This window comes from Bos mutus, chromosome X, assembly GCF_027580195.1.
Source record: "Bos mutus isolate GX-2022 chromosome X, NWIPB_WYAK_1.1, whole genome shotgun sequence".
Lineage (NCBI taxonomy): Eukaryota > Metazoa > Chordata > Mammalia > Artiodactyla > Bovidae > Bos > Bos mutus.
This window is the reverse complement of record NC_091646.1, coordinates 126,169,620-126,184,288: the sequence shown is the minus strand read 5'-3', so window position 1 is coordinate 126,184,288 and position 14,669 is coordinate 126,169,620. Positions and strand designations below refer to the sequence as shown.

Here is a 14,669-nt window from a genome sequence, read left to right as displayed (position 1 = left end):
GGAAAACTAGGCCATTCAGGTATGACCTAAATCAAATCTCTTATGATTACATAATATGGGTGACGAATAGATTCAAGGGGTTAGATCTGGTAGACAGAGAGCCTGAAGACAGAGGTTCGTAAGATCACATAGAAGTTGGTGATCATTTCATCCCCCCAGAAGAGAAATGCAACAAGACAAAGTAGTTGTTTGAGGAGGCCTTACAAATAGCTGGGAAAAGAAGAGAAGTGAAAGGCAAAGGAAAAAGGGAAAGATATACCCAACTGAATTCAAAGTTCAGAGAACAGAAAGGAGAGATAAAAACCTTGAAGGGCTTCTCAAAATCCTTCAAGCTAGGCTTCAACAGTACATGAACAAAGAACTTCCAAATGGACAAGATTGATTTAGAAAAGACAGAGGAACTAGAGATCATATTACCAACATCTACTGGATAACAGGAAAGGTAAAGGAAGTCCAGAAAAACATCTACTTCTGTTTCAATGACTACGCTAAAGCCTTTAAGTTTGTGGATCACAACAAGCTGTGGAGAATTCTTAAAGAGATGGGAATACCATACCGGCTTACCTGCATCCTGAGAAACCTGCATGCAGGTTAAGAAGCAACATGTAGAACCAGATATGAAACAAAGGATTAGTTCAAAATTGGGAAAGGAGTATGCCAAGTATGTGTTTTATCACCCTATTTATTTAACTTATATACAGAGTATATCATGTGAAATGCCTGGATGGATGAAGCAGAAGTTGCAATCCAGATTGCTGACAGAAACATTAACAACCTCATATATGCAGATACCACCATACTAACGGCAGAAAGCAAAGAGGAACTAAAGAATCTCTTGATGAATGTCAAAGAGGAGCGTGAAGAGGCTGGCTTAAAACTCAACATTCAAAAAACTACTAAGACCATGGCCTCTGGTCCTATCACTTCATAGCAAACAGGTGAGAAAAAAACTGGAAACAGTGGTAAGACTTCATCTTCTTGGGCTCCAAAATCACTGTGGATGGTGACTGAAGCCATGAAATTAAAAGACACTTGCTTCTTGGAAGAAAAGCTATGAGAAACCTAGAGACTGAAAATATTAAAAAGCAGAGACATCACTTTGCCAACACAAGGCCATATAGTCAAAGTTATGGCTTTTCTAGCAGTGATGCATGGATGTGAGTGCTGGACTGTAAAAGAGGCTGCAGAACTGATGCTTTTGAACTGTGGTGCTGAAGACTCTTGAAAGTCCCTAGGACTGCAAGGAGATCCAACCAGTCCATCCTAAGAGAATCAACCTTTAGTGTTCCTTGGAAGACCTGACAACTGAAGCTGGAACCAATATTTTGGCTACCTGATGCCAAGAGCCGACCTCTTAGAAAAGACTCTGATGCTGGCAAAGAGTAAAGGCAGGATGTAAAAGGGACAACAGAGATGGCTGGATGGCATCACTAATACCAACAGATGTGAATTTGAGCAACCTCTGGCAGATGGTGAAGGACAGGGAAGCCCGCTGTGCTGCATACAGTCCAGGGGGTTGCAAAGATTTGGACATGACTGAGTGAATGAACAACAAATTTGAATGAGGGTTCCCAAAAGGAAACACAATGTCTACAATATAGCAGAAGCAGCCATCTGCCATACCACCCCTTAATATGACAAGAAATAGGATTTGGCCCCAGATAGCTGAGGTGTGTGTGAAAGGAATGAATTAAATGAGTTCAGAGGTTTGCATAGGTTGATACCTGGTTTTCCTTACTACTTAGCAAGCACTGATGTTCAGACTGCCCACTCGCTTTAATGCAAACATATACAGCCTGACCCCATCTCAGGCTTCCTCAGAGCAGTTTTCTCAGGGCTACTTAGAGCTACAGAATCCTTAATCTTCCCACCAAATAAAGTAACTACTTTCAGATTGTGACTAATTTTTCAGTCAGCAGTAGCCACAGACTGACCTAGAAAGTAGGTATGCAAATAGAAATATTTTCCCATAAATAACTACATGGTTTGGTAAAAGAAATACAGCATGTAACATTATAAATCTAAAGAGAAAACTACCAAGAGTAAATATATATTAAAATAAAAAACACAAGCTTTTATGAAAAACCAAGAACCTGTGTATACATAGTATTAAAAGCCAAACATTACTGAGCAAATTTAATATTAGCTTTGGCTTAAAAAACAGGCTATTTTTCCTTATTCCCATCTTAAATAATTTTATTATATACAGGCTTATTTCACCTTTATCAGTTACTATTAGTATAAACAAAGCACACACATATACCAACCATCCTGTTCCTTACTGCCCATGACAGCAATAATGAAAATATTCCCTGGCTGATTGTTTTCCTGTCCAATACGGTCAAAGTACGATAATACATGAAGAATAAAATCTAATTAATAATAGAAATAAGCACCACTCTAGTAATGAATACATAGGCAATGTTACATTACCTATTATTGGCCATGGTTCTTATGTGGGAAAATACTCAGAGAGTGAAATAGCTACTTAAAAAAAAGACTCAGCTGTGAAGAATACTGTCATTGCATTCCTCATATGTGCCTTATAAGAAAACATCACTAATCATATAAAACTAACCTAAGGAAGTTAAGCCGTTCTTGAACTTCTTGAACATGACTGTATCTACTTCCAAGCCTCACAGTTTGTGGGTCATAGTCTTCATGGTCTGCAAATTAACAAAAATTTTGTATTATACATGCATATCCGTATCACTGTTGACTTTAATCAAAAGAGTTAAGAATCCATTAATCACTTATTAATAGGCAATAGGTTTCAGATATATTTAAATATATCTGTTTTCCCCACAAAAATAAACTGCTGCTTTTTACATAGCCAAAAGGAAAAGTGTTATGTGTTCAATGTGGTATCAAAAATAATTTTTCAGCACAGTAGTCCTCTACTTTTCATATATATTAAAGCAATTCTGTGAGAAAATTCTATGACTTTATCCCCTTAACTCTCCCTTCTGTTATATAATAACTGTAATTGTCGTATGTGTGTGTATGTGTTAGTTGCTCATATCCAACTCTTTGGAACCCCACAGACTGCATGCAGCCCACCAGGCCCCCTGTTCATGGGATTCTCCAGGCAAGAACACTGGAGTGGGTTGCCATCTCATTCTCTAAAAGAATTAAAGAAAGAAAGAAAGTGAAGCCACTTAGTCATGTCCAATTCTTTGTGACCCCATTGGCTGTAGCCTACCAGGCTCCCACATCCATGGAATTTTCCAGGCAAGAGTACTGGAGTAGGTTACCATTTCCTTTTCCATATTTTAGCATACACAACATCAATAAGAGCATTAACCAAACAAAGAAACAGTTGTTAACAGCATCTGATAAAGTTAACAATTACCTTAATCATCAGACTATGAATGCCTAGAACATAAGATAAAATAAAACAAATCAAAATTAATCTAGTCTCTCATTCTGACCACGAATATGTATGTTGGTAAGAAGGTTTAGCGTAGGCTGAAAATTTTTGGCCTCTTAAATACAGAACTGTTAAGTACTTATACTATCAACACTATATACTATGGGAAAAATTCTCAGTATCTGTCCATAAGAAATCAAAGGAAAAAAACCAAAACACACACTTTTCTAAAAATACTATAGTGTTTTTGTGTCTAAGATGCTTCCTCAAAAAAGGGTAGAACCCAACTAAACCATGAGTTTTATAAGCCTGTTTTAAGAACTACTCATCAGGTTGTTCTGCAACTACTCATCAGGTTGTTCTGTTTTGCTTGTTACACAGCAAAATAAAAATCACAAATGAAGTAAGAATGGATAAACCCTCTGCCTGAAAATGACCTAACTGATCTGAATGGAACAGAGTGGAAATAATGGAAAATAATAAATGCCTCAAACAGTGCTGTCAACCACTCAGGAATCAAAGGTACTTATTTTAAAATTTGGAAGTACTGGTATTTATCAATTATGCATCCCTTGGAACTTATTATTACTTCAAAAATTTTATTTATTTTTGGCTACACTGGGTCTTCACTGCTGTGTGCAAGCTTTCTCTAGTTGTGGTAAGTGAGGGCTACTCTCTAGTTGCAGTGAGTGGGTTTCTCATTGCGGTGTCTTCTGTTGCAGATCTCACACTCAAGGGTGCATAGGTTTCAGCAGTTGTAACATTACAGCTTCCTTGATCCATGGCATGTGGGATCTTCCCACACCAGCGATCAAACCTGCGTCTCCTCACTGACAGGCATGGGATCAACCACTGGACCAGGGAAGTCTGATGTCAGTAATAAAGGCAAAGACTTCTAATTGTTTGAGCTAACTTTGGAGTTGAAAAAGGCAACCAAGATCACCAAAACGTCAACATTTTACATATCAGAAAAACCTGATTCAGAAGTAAAATGGTGACTTGTTATAGAAGAACAAAGGGAATGTTCACAGTTACATTTAGAACTAGATTTAGGAACTGAAGAGAAAGTCACTCAGTTGTGTCCAACTCTTTGCAACCCCATGGACTACACAGTCCAGAATTCTCCAGGCCAGAACACTGGAGTGGGTAGCCTTTCCTTTCTCCTCCAGGCCGAACCCAGGTCTACCACATTGCAGGCAGATTCTTTACCAGCTAAGCTATCAGGGAAGCTTTACCAGGGAAGCCCAAGAATACTTGAGTGGATAGCCTCTCCCTTCTCCAGTGGATCTTCCCTACCAGGAATTGAACCAGGGTCTCCTGCATTGCAGGCGGATTCTTCACCAACTAAGCTATCAGGGAAGCCCAGATTTGGGAAAGAAGGCCACATATAAAGACTGCTTTGCACTTCTAGATACATGAACATCTACCAACAGTTATAAAATCTTAGTAGCCCCATCAACTCATCAATTGCTGGGACATCAAGGGTCCAGCCTTCAAAACTGTAAAAATTATTCTCTATTACATACATGTGGTTTTTTTTGGTATTCAAAGAGCACTGATCCTGAAGTACATGACTAAACTCTACACCACCACTTCAGCTGCTTTTCATCCTTTAGAGACTTCTGTCTGAAAACTTCTTTGTGTGTGCTTACTTGGCAGGACTGGGGCAGGAGGGAGCAGAGGGGGTCACACAAATACACAAAGAAGTAGAAAGCATGGTGTAACTTTTCTTTTTTTAAAAATATAATTCCAAGTGTCAAATAATACAATTATTTTCTGCCCATATAATCCACTTGTTCATAATCTACTCGTTTTATCAGGATCTCCTTTTTTTATACTTTTTAATCACTTTTTGAACCATCTAAAGAGACTCCCTAAAATTAGGTTTATTTCCTGATAACAAGCACATAGCCATAGTACTTACCTGATTTTAAGATTAATTAAAGGCTATTATCTAACTACTGCATATATTCAAATTTCATTAACTGTCTCAGTAACATTCTTTATCGTTTTCCTTTTCCCAATCCAGAATCAAAGCTAGGGTCACATTCCTAATGTGGCTGTTTTCTTAAATTCCTTTGTTCTTTATGGTCTGTTATTTTTTTCCACCTAGACCATTTTCAAGAATAAACCCATTTGTCTAAAGCTATTCAATTTGTGTTTGCTTCACTTCCTCTAGTTGGATACAGATTATTTATATTTGCCAAGAAATACTACAGAAACGACACTGTATCTTTTCCTGTATCTCCTTAAACGTAAGTCAAGATGTCAATTTATACCATTAATATTAATTTAACTTAAATTGCTTAGTTAGGGTGTTTCTACCAAGTTGCTCCAATAAACACAACTTTTCTCTCTGTAATGAATAATTTGTGGGAGAATAGTTTGATACTGTGTCAGTATTCTAATCCTCAATAAACTTTCACTTACTCATTTAATTATTGACAATGTTTTCCTACCTTTATAAGCTGACATTTATTTATATCACTGTGAACCAATGGACTTATATATTGAACATTCAGGCTATCACCCACAGTATCATTATTTTAATTTGGGAAGTGACTCGTTTTTGACACTGCAAAATGATTCTCTAAAAACACTTATCCTGTTGAAGACTTGTCCATTCTTTCCTGTGGTAGTCCTAGAAACAGTTATTTCTCTAAATAAATAGCTCCGTAAGAACATACAAATATTTAACAGTACTTAATGGCCACAGGTAGAAATGAGTAAGAATCATTAATGATCAAAAACCATAGAATATACATTTTATCAAAGCATGGTTATGAAATGACGTGTAAAGAGGCTGCCTTTTTTTTGGTAGGTGATCTTGAAAATAGACGATCATAATAAAAAACAAAGAGGATAAAAAGAGGTAATGCAAACTGACAATCCTTAGAAAACAAAAGCATAATTGAATGCCACTGGTCTTATGATTAAGTGTAAAGCCTATAAACTTTGCTCAGGAATGGGAAAAATGACCCATAAAATTCTCATTAAGTTCAAATCAACACAAAGGATATTTCTTCTAATGAACTACATGAGACATTATATTTTGCTGATGAACATTAGAAATTTTTCTTCAACTGTGATTCATGAAGTACTGGTGCATTACTTCACCTAAAAAAGAGCTCATTTTTACCTTTCACATGTAAAAGTCATAAGACCATGCCATAACAGAAATTATTCTTCCAAAACCAAAAATCCCTAGTAGATGTGGTAGTCATGGCAAATGCAAACCACTCAGTATGAAATTCAGAAAACATCCATGAACTGCAAAGAATCTCACAAAAATACTGTTGCATGTCTTGTCATATGCTTTAGATCCATGCAATAGGCTTCTTAGACAGAAGCTGTCACAAAGGTTTGTCATGTTTTTAGTTGTGCATCATAATTATAGAACTTAATAAATAATCTTGTCCCTACAGTTAAAGATCAACTGCTAAAGAGCACTAGTAAGAAACACAAATAGTATGTTAAGGTGGAAAAGGTTAGAAGCTAATGATAATCAATTAACTCAGAGAAACTCATTAATACAACAAAGTTTTAAGAGCTTGCTATGTGCCAGCCAAAATTCTATTATATTGGTGCAAAAGTAATTAAAGTTCTGAATTGCTGAACTTTGTCATTTGATACTGGAATCTATTGACAAGTTTAAAGGATGTTATACATTCTTTAAATGCATACTTCTTATGGTTTTTTGCTAGTGACATTACTTGCTGTTCATTTTATATTTATTTTAGACTACGGAAATGATGTCAGTCCAAAAAAGCAAATGAGTGATTTTCTTACTGGAGTTCAAAATAGGTCATAGAGTGGTGGAGAAGACTTGTAATGTCAACAATGCATCTGGCCCAGGAACTGCTAATAAACATACAGTGCAGAGGTGATTCAAGAAGTTTTGCAAAGGGCCCTAGAGCCTTGAAGATGAGGAACGCAGTGGCTAGCTACTGAAGTTAACAATGACAAACTGACAGTCATCATTGAAGCTGATCCTCTTACAACTACAGAGCAAAGTGCCAAAGAACTCAACATCAACTACTGTATGGTCATTCAGCATCTGAGGCAAACTGGAAAGGTGAAAAAGCTCCATAAGCATGTGTCTCTGAGCTGACCACAAATTTAAAAAATCAGTTTTGAAGTGTCATCTTTTCTCTAGGCAACAATAAAGAACCGTATCTCAATTGGATTGTGACATGAGATGAAAAGTGGATTTTACATGACAACCAGCTCAGTAGCTGGACCAAGAAGCTCCAGAGCAATTTTCAAAGCCAAACTTGCACCAAAAAAAAAAAAAAAAGGTCATGGTCAATGTTTGGTGGTCTACTACTGTCAGTCTGATCTGCTACAGCTTTCTGAATCTTGGCAAAACCATCATACCTGAGAAGTATGCTCAATAAACTGATGAGATGCACTGATAGCTTCAAAGCCTTCAGCTGGTAATGGTCAACAGAAAGCACCCAATTCTTCTCCACAGCATCCAATAGTGGGCTACAAAGTTTTGCTTCATCTGCAATATTCACCTGACCTCCTGCCAATCAACTACCAATTCTTCAAGCATCTTGACAATTTTTTAAAGGGAAAACGCTTCCACCAACAGCAGTAGACAGAACATGCTTTTCAAGTGTGTATCAAATCCTGAGGCAGATTTTTAAGCTATAGGAATAAACTTATTTCTTCTTGGCAAAATGTGTTGACTAATGACTACTATTCTGATTAATAAAGATGTGTTTGAGCCTAGTTATAATGACTTAAAACTCATGGTCTGAAACTGAAATTACATTTGCACCAATCTAGTAACAAGCATTTGGAGAAGGCAATGGAACCCCATTCCAGTACTCCTGCCTGGAAAATCCCATGGACGGAGCCTGGTAGGCTCCAATCCATGGGTTCGCAGAGTGTCAGACACGACTGAGCAACTTCCCTTTCACTTTTCACTTTCATGCATTGGAAAAGGAAATGGCAACCCACTCCAGTGTTCTTGCCTGGAGAATCCCAGGGACGGGGGAGCCTGGTGGGCTGCCGTCTATGGGGTCACACAGAGTCGGACACGACTGAAGTGACTTAGCAGTAGCAGCAGTAACAAGCATTAACTCTTACTTCTAGAATAGCCATTAAGCTGTAACTACTGTTATCCTCATTTTATAATATGATAAATCCTCACACTTAACTTACAAGTTATACAGCTATGAAGTGATGTTAGGTTTTAAACCTAGGCAGTTGATAAACTGTGTAAAGAGGCAACATAAATATGATTTAAGGAAGAATGTTGACATTCTTTTTTTTTTTAATTTTATTTTAATTTTTAAACTTTACATAATTGAATTAGTTTTGCCAAATATCAAAATGAAGCCATCACAGGTATACATGTGCTCCCCATCCTGAACCCTCCTCCCTCCTCCCTCCCCATACCATCTCTCTGGGTCGTCCCAGTGCACTAGCCCCAAGCATCCAGTATCGTGCATTGAACCTGGACTGGCATAGAATGTTGACATTCTTGAGATCACGAAAGTGAGTTAACTTAAGAGCACAAGTGTAATGTGATTAAACAGAATATATAATCCTAGTGAGGCTGAAATGCACACCTGCTCCAACTCACCGTACTAGCAATTCTGGCTTCAATTAATGTCATGGACATTAAAATAACACGGTAATTCACACAAAAATGAATAAAAATTCCAGTTAAATATATAGCTGACTGGACTTTTAGAAAAGGTCTTAACTAGCATGTAGGAGGACTCTAACTCAAGAAAAGCTGAAGAGAACTACATGCAAATTTCTCATGTATGTTGCTGATTTGGGGTACTTTTGCTAGAGAAAATGAACAATATAGTTTTATGCCTACAGTGTCTTTCCCATCCTAACATTCTGCTAAGAATTAAGTTTGGTATCTAACAAATATATTGAGTGGGACCATTTTAGTACCTGATTCTTCTATTGCTTTTCTAGCACTAAGGCTAGAATGGACAGAATGAGTAAAATATGAGATAATTCAGTGTGATCATTCAGGTTATTTCAAGAGTGACTGAATTTTTCCAAACAGGTTTATGTAATTTATATGGGTGAGTATGTATAGCAAACACTGTCTACAAACATTGTACTACTCAACTACATTCTACTCCACAAGCATTAAAGGTAGAGACATACACAGTCTATCATTCTACTCCAATGAGGAGTTATTACAAACATCCACACTTTTCTGTGAAAAACTGAATGTACACATCCTAATGCATCTTGTTAATTAAGCAGCACTTTCACTTCAACACTAAGCTTAATCCTATCTTCAACAATGAACAAGGTCAAGTTTTTCTCCTTCATACTCAAACATAAAAAACTTCACCTACAAGGTGGCTGAGGTTTTACTTATCCTAAAAATTTGGTATGATACTATACGGGTAGAATTTAACAGAGTATTCTGTGCTCCAGCAGAGTGTTTCTGATAAGTTGTGAAATAACAAATTAACAGTGGAATTAGCGTTTAAAGGATTAAAAAGGCAGCCTCACATAGACCAAACACTGAAAAGTTTTGTGAACACCACAGAAAATTTTATCCTCATGTTTAAATAATTTATTACTATGAGAACAAATGAAACATAGAGATCACTAATCTAATAACATTTTAATCAAGATCTTTAAAGAACTGAAAACATCAATTTAACTAAAAACAATTCTAATACATATAAACAATCAGCTTGGACAAAATGGGTAATAGGAAAATTAGTTTTTCTTGTAAAGCAATTACAAGAGAAAGCAGTTAAGAAAGAAAAAATTTAAAAGGAGTACACCCCAGAACGTAATAACCACAACAACTTACAAGTAACAACTTATAAAATTAACAACTTTATAAGTACAAGATAAAGTTCCAATGTACAGAAGGAAAGAAATCAATTTAACAAAGATAAGCAGGAAGAGAGACAAGCAACTGTTAAAGAGCCCTTAAAGCTTGTAAACCTATTCACTTCCATTTCTTCATCCTTTTAAAAATTTGTCATGTCTAATTAAATTAACATGAGGACAAACAAAATATAGAGAAAGAAGGCCAGAGTGACCCCAAAAACTAATTTCAATCCGTAATACATACCTCTAGCATACAGTCGTGTGCTATCCATGTAAGTTGCAAGGTTTTCTGCTACCAAAGTAACTAAGGCATGATTGTGCTGAAGCTGACTGATTAAATCATGACGATAAAATACATGGGGACTTCGCTGAGATTGACTAAAACGAGAAGAACTTAACAGTATAATCAGGCAAATGAACACTGCTAAAACTAAGTTTATAGATGTTAATTTCTAACTACTACTTTTAAAAGGTTAACATATTTTATATTTGTTATAAACTTGGTCAACAGTCTCCTTTATAAGAACAAAACATTAAGGAATCTGAGGGTAACTATGGCCTCAAAACATAAATATTTATTCTAATGCTTTTACTTGAAAACTATCTATCAGTATTCTCCAATTTCACCCAAGATACTAATCTTACATGATACTGATGTCAAAGAACAACTACTGTGCAGTTAGCTGCAAATTTACATTATCAAGGATATTAGCTACAGAGGCTCACTCTAAGTAAACTGAATTTGTAGCCAGATTTGCCTATGGATACCACCAGAAAGAGATCTAGTTACCTTCTAGTTTTGCATTTTCAACAACATCAATCAACTGTCACATCATTATACATCTACTGATCAAATGAAAAGTCAGCAAAGTCTAGTACTGAATGTATAAGCAATATAAAAAAGGCTATGTCTGATAAAAGACAAAACATATGCATGAATGTGAGATCAAATATAATAAAGATACAGCCTCACAAATTAAGTATTGTTACACTATTTCAGTATTTCCTGCAGTTATTTATCTCCATAGAATTTCCTGCTGCTGCTGCTGCTGCTAAGTCGCTTCAGTCGTGTCCGACTCTGTGCGACCCCATGGACGGCAGCCCAAGAGGCTCCCCTGTCCCTGGGATTTTCCAGGCAAGAACACTGGAGGGGGTTGCCATTTCCTTCTCCAATGCATGAAAGTGAAAAGTGACAGTGAAGTTGCTCAGTTGTGTCCGACTCTTAGCAACCCCACAAACTGCGGCCCACCAGGCTCCTCCGTCCATGAGATTTTCCAGGCAGGAGTGCTGGAGTGGGATGCCATTGCCTTCTCCATAGAATTTCCTAATTTCATGTAATTATTTCACCATTAGAGGGACAAAAAAAGATTAAAAATACAACTTGAAAAATACAAAGCAGCATCTAATAAGTCTTTTAAACAGAAATCCTGTTTATATACATAATCGTAACAAGTCTTAAGTTAAAAGGATTTGGCAATTACGTAACTGTCTTATATACAAGAAAAATATTTTTAAATGTTGGAGAAGCATTCTTAGATTACACAGCTGAAGTAATCACACAACTCAGTCAACACTGGAGTTCACTATCAGGAGTCCTGATTGTACTATGAGTATTCCTGTCACTGCACTGAGCTTTCTACATGCTACTTCTTCTCTCCTGTCATTAACTCAACATATACTGCAAGAATATAAAAGGATAAATTATTATAATAACTTTGCATCAAGTAACTTAGTATCAAGCATCAAGTATGGTAACTTAGCATCATATAATAATTTAGCATCAAGTACAAATGCAAAAAATTAGCTATTTAAGAAAATCCAGCCAAAACAGAGTAAAAAAATCTTTTAATACAGACTGATCATGTTTTATAATTTATATCGCATTTAGTTTTATCTTTGAGAATTAACTATGAAAAATTTAAAAAAATGTAAAACCCTGCCACCCTAATTTCAAAAATATTATTCACTACTATGAAATTTTAAGTTAATTTTTAAAAAATACTGAGACTATATCATAGTAGACCAGTTAAGAATATACTAAAGACTGCATGAAATACTATCATATGCAACTAAGAATGTGTATAAAGCCAAGGAAGAGGGAATTGGCAGAAAAGGTTAAGATGAAATAAGAAGTGAGATAAAGAAAGCCCAGCCCATGATAATATCTGGAATATCTGCTAGAATTGGGGTAATTCTGAACTAAGAGCAGAAGGCAATATCTTAATTCATACTTAATTGCTACATACAACTGGATAAATTGTCACTAAATATAAAGGAAAATACAATCAAGAAATCTTAACTTCATTAAGCTTACTGTTTTCCCACTCATTTTTGTTAAAATCTGCTATCACTGATACACTGTTTTCAACATAAGATAAATAAAAATAAATAATTTTCTGAAGTAAAAGCCTTACCTTAAATTCTGAGGTGCTTCCCCAAACAAACTACAAATTTCTCTTATTTGTTTCAGTGCAGGAATTACCCATTTGTCATTTGTGCGAAGTTCTTCAATAAAGCGATCTATCCACTGGATCTTTTGTGTGTCTCGATCCTTATACACACACAAAATTATGGTTGAAGGACCAATGTTCAATATAAATCTACCTCCAAATTACTTTGAGAATACAAAGTAGAAAAACTTTTAAGCTAAGCCTCATAAAAATGATGATGTAATTATAATAATATAATGAAATAAAACACTTTCGGTATGTTTTTCATTTGAACTTATCACGTGAACTCTAAACTGTAAAGAACTACTATGGAGTCAGTGTTCCATGGATCCAGATATATCTGCAATATGGTATAAATTCCAAGCTCATGAACATTAACAGAAAATTTGACTTTTAAAACACATACCTATATGTGAGCATTGAATTTTAACTGTTTTATAAAGTTCTTAATTATATAAAAGGCAAAACATACAATCCCAAGTATTACTATATGTGTGTGTAAAGTTGGTGTATTTATTTTCTAAAAAGGTCAACAAATACCACTTTTTCATAAGAATAAAAAGAAATCAAAACACAAACAGAATGGAAGAGAAAACAGGCACATGTTTTTACAGAAAGGAAAATTTTAAATGTTGAACAATGTAGTATGGTAAGTTTGTTTCTAAAAATCTGGTATTATTTACTGGTTAGTCCTTTTATCTGTGACTTTAGTAAATTTACATTTATAAGATAAACACAGGGAAGCTGTTATGACTTGCTAATAAGAAAACCCTCTGTTTTTCAGCAAACTTGTAAAAACAAACAAACCGTGTTTTGAGCAAAAAAATTTAATTATCCTAACTTCCGAAGTACTAATTGGTTTTAGTGAATCACAGTTTCATTTGACCATCATCAATATTATTATGAGTTGTTTCATCTGTATAGACCCTCTCACAATGTGCTAAAAATGTTCAGTGAATGATATAAGAATTTGTTGGGAAAAATGTTAGAGGAGAAAACTAGACTTATTTGACAATGTAAATTAAGACAATCCTTAAATATTACTCTTGGAATGATTAAATAGTGGAATTATTCTGTAACAAAGATATCCTATTTGTGGGGGAAAGTCAGAAAAAAAGAGCAAAGAAGCACTCACATACCTGGGAACAACTATAATCTAGTATTTTTATGTGGGCACTGAGAGCTAGGTCCATGATGTCTACAGGCACATCATCACTATGAGCCAGATTCCAAAGAAGGTTCAACACTTTGTGTGCCATCACACCATCTTTATCATCTTCTGCAAGACGTCGTATCAGCTCTAGCAGCTTTTCACGTTGCTTTTTACTTGCATTTGTCCAACTTGCCTAGAAAAAAAAAATCACATCAATATCAGTTTAGACATGTATTATTAGGTCATCACTACTTTATACATGACTCTGATAAATTACAGTCAATTCACTACACCCACATATACACACCAAGAGTACAATTTACTTCCCATTCGAGGAAAACAGTATTCAAAAAGAAGACTAAATAGCAGAAGAAGCAAAATCTCTATTTATACTTTACTTCTACCACTGTAGACTTTTAACTTATATAATAAAAAGATGGAAAAAGATACCTAATACAAAATACATTAAGAGATTCTAAAACTCAACAACAAAACACCCCAGTTCAAAAATGGGCAAAGAACTTAAGATATTTCTCCAAAGAAGATATAAATGCGACACGAGCACATGAAAGATGCTCAACACACTGATTGCTGCTGCTAAGTCACTTCAGTCGTGTCCGACTCTGTGTGACCCGATAGACGGCAGCCCACCAGGCTACCCCATCCCTGGGATTCTCCAGGCAATAACACTGGAGTGGGTTGCCATTTCCTTCTTCAATGCATGAAAGTGAAAAATGAAAGTGAAGTCACTCAGTCGTGTCCGACTCTTATCGACCCCATGGACTGCAGCCCACAAAGCTCCTCAGTCCATGGGATTTTTCAGGCAAAGAGTATTGGAGTGGGGTGCCATTGCCTTCTCCAA

General features: G+C 35.8%; 1 protein-coding gene across 2 annotated transcripts in view; it reads right to left on the bottom strand.

The window, feature by feature from the left end:
- The window catches only part of LOC138986328 (ubiquitin carboxyl-terminal hydrolase 9X-like), a 149,723-nt gene that overhangs the window by 77,465 nt on the left and 57,589 nt on the right, over nt 1-14,669 (bottom strand). For both annotated transcript variants that reach the window (XM_070365477.1, XM_070365478.1), the window contains exons 12-15: nt 13,794-14,000; nt 12,619-12,755; nt 10,449-10,582; nt 2,579-2,666 (exon numbers count right to left, since the gene is read on the bottom strand). In XM_070365477.1, coding sequence (XP_070221578.1) covers nt 2,579-2,666; nt 10,449-10,582; nt 12,619-12,755; nt 13,794-14,000 — 566 coding nt within the window. The remainder of the gene's footprint in view (nt 1-2,578; nt 2,667-10,448; nt 10,583-12,618; nt 12,756-13,793; nt 14,001-14,669) is intronic.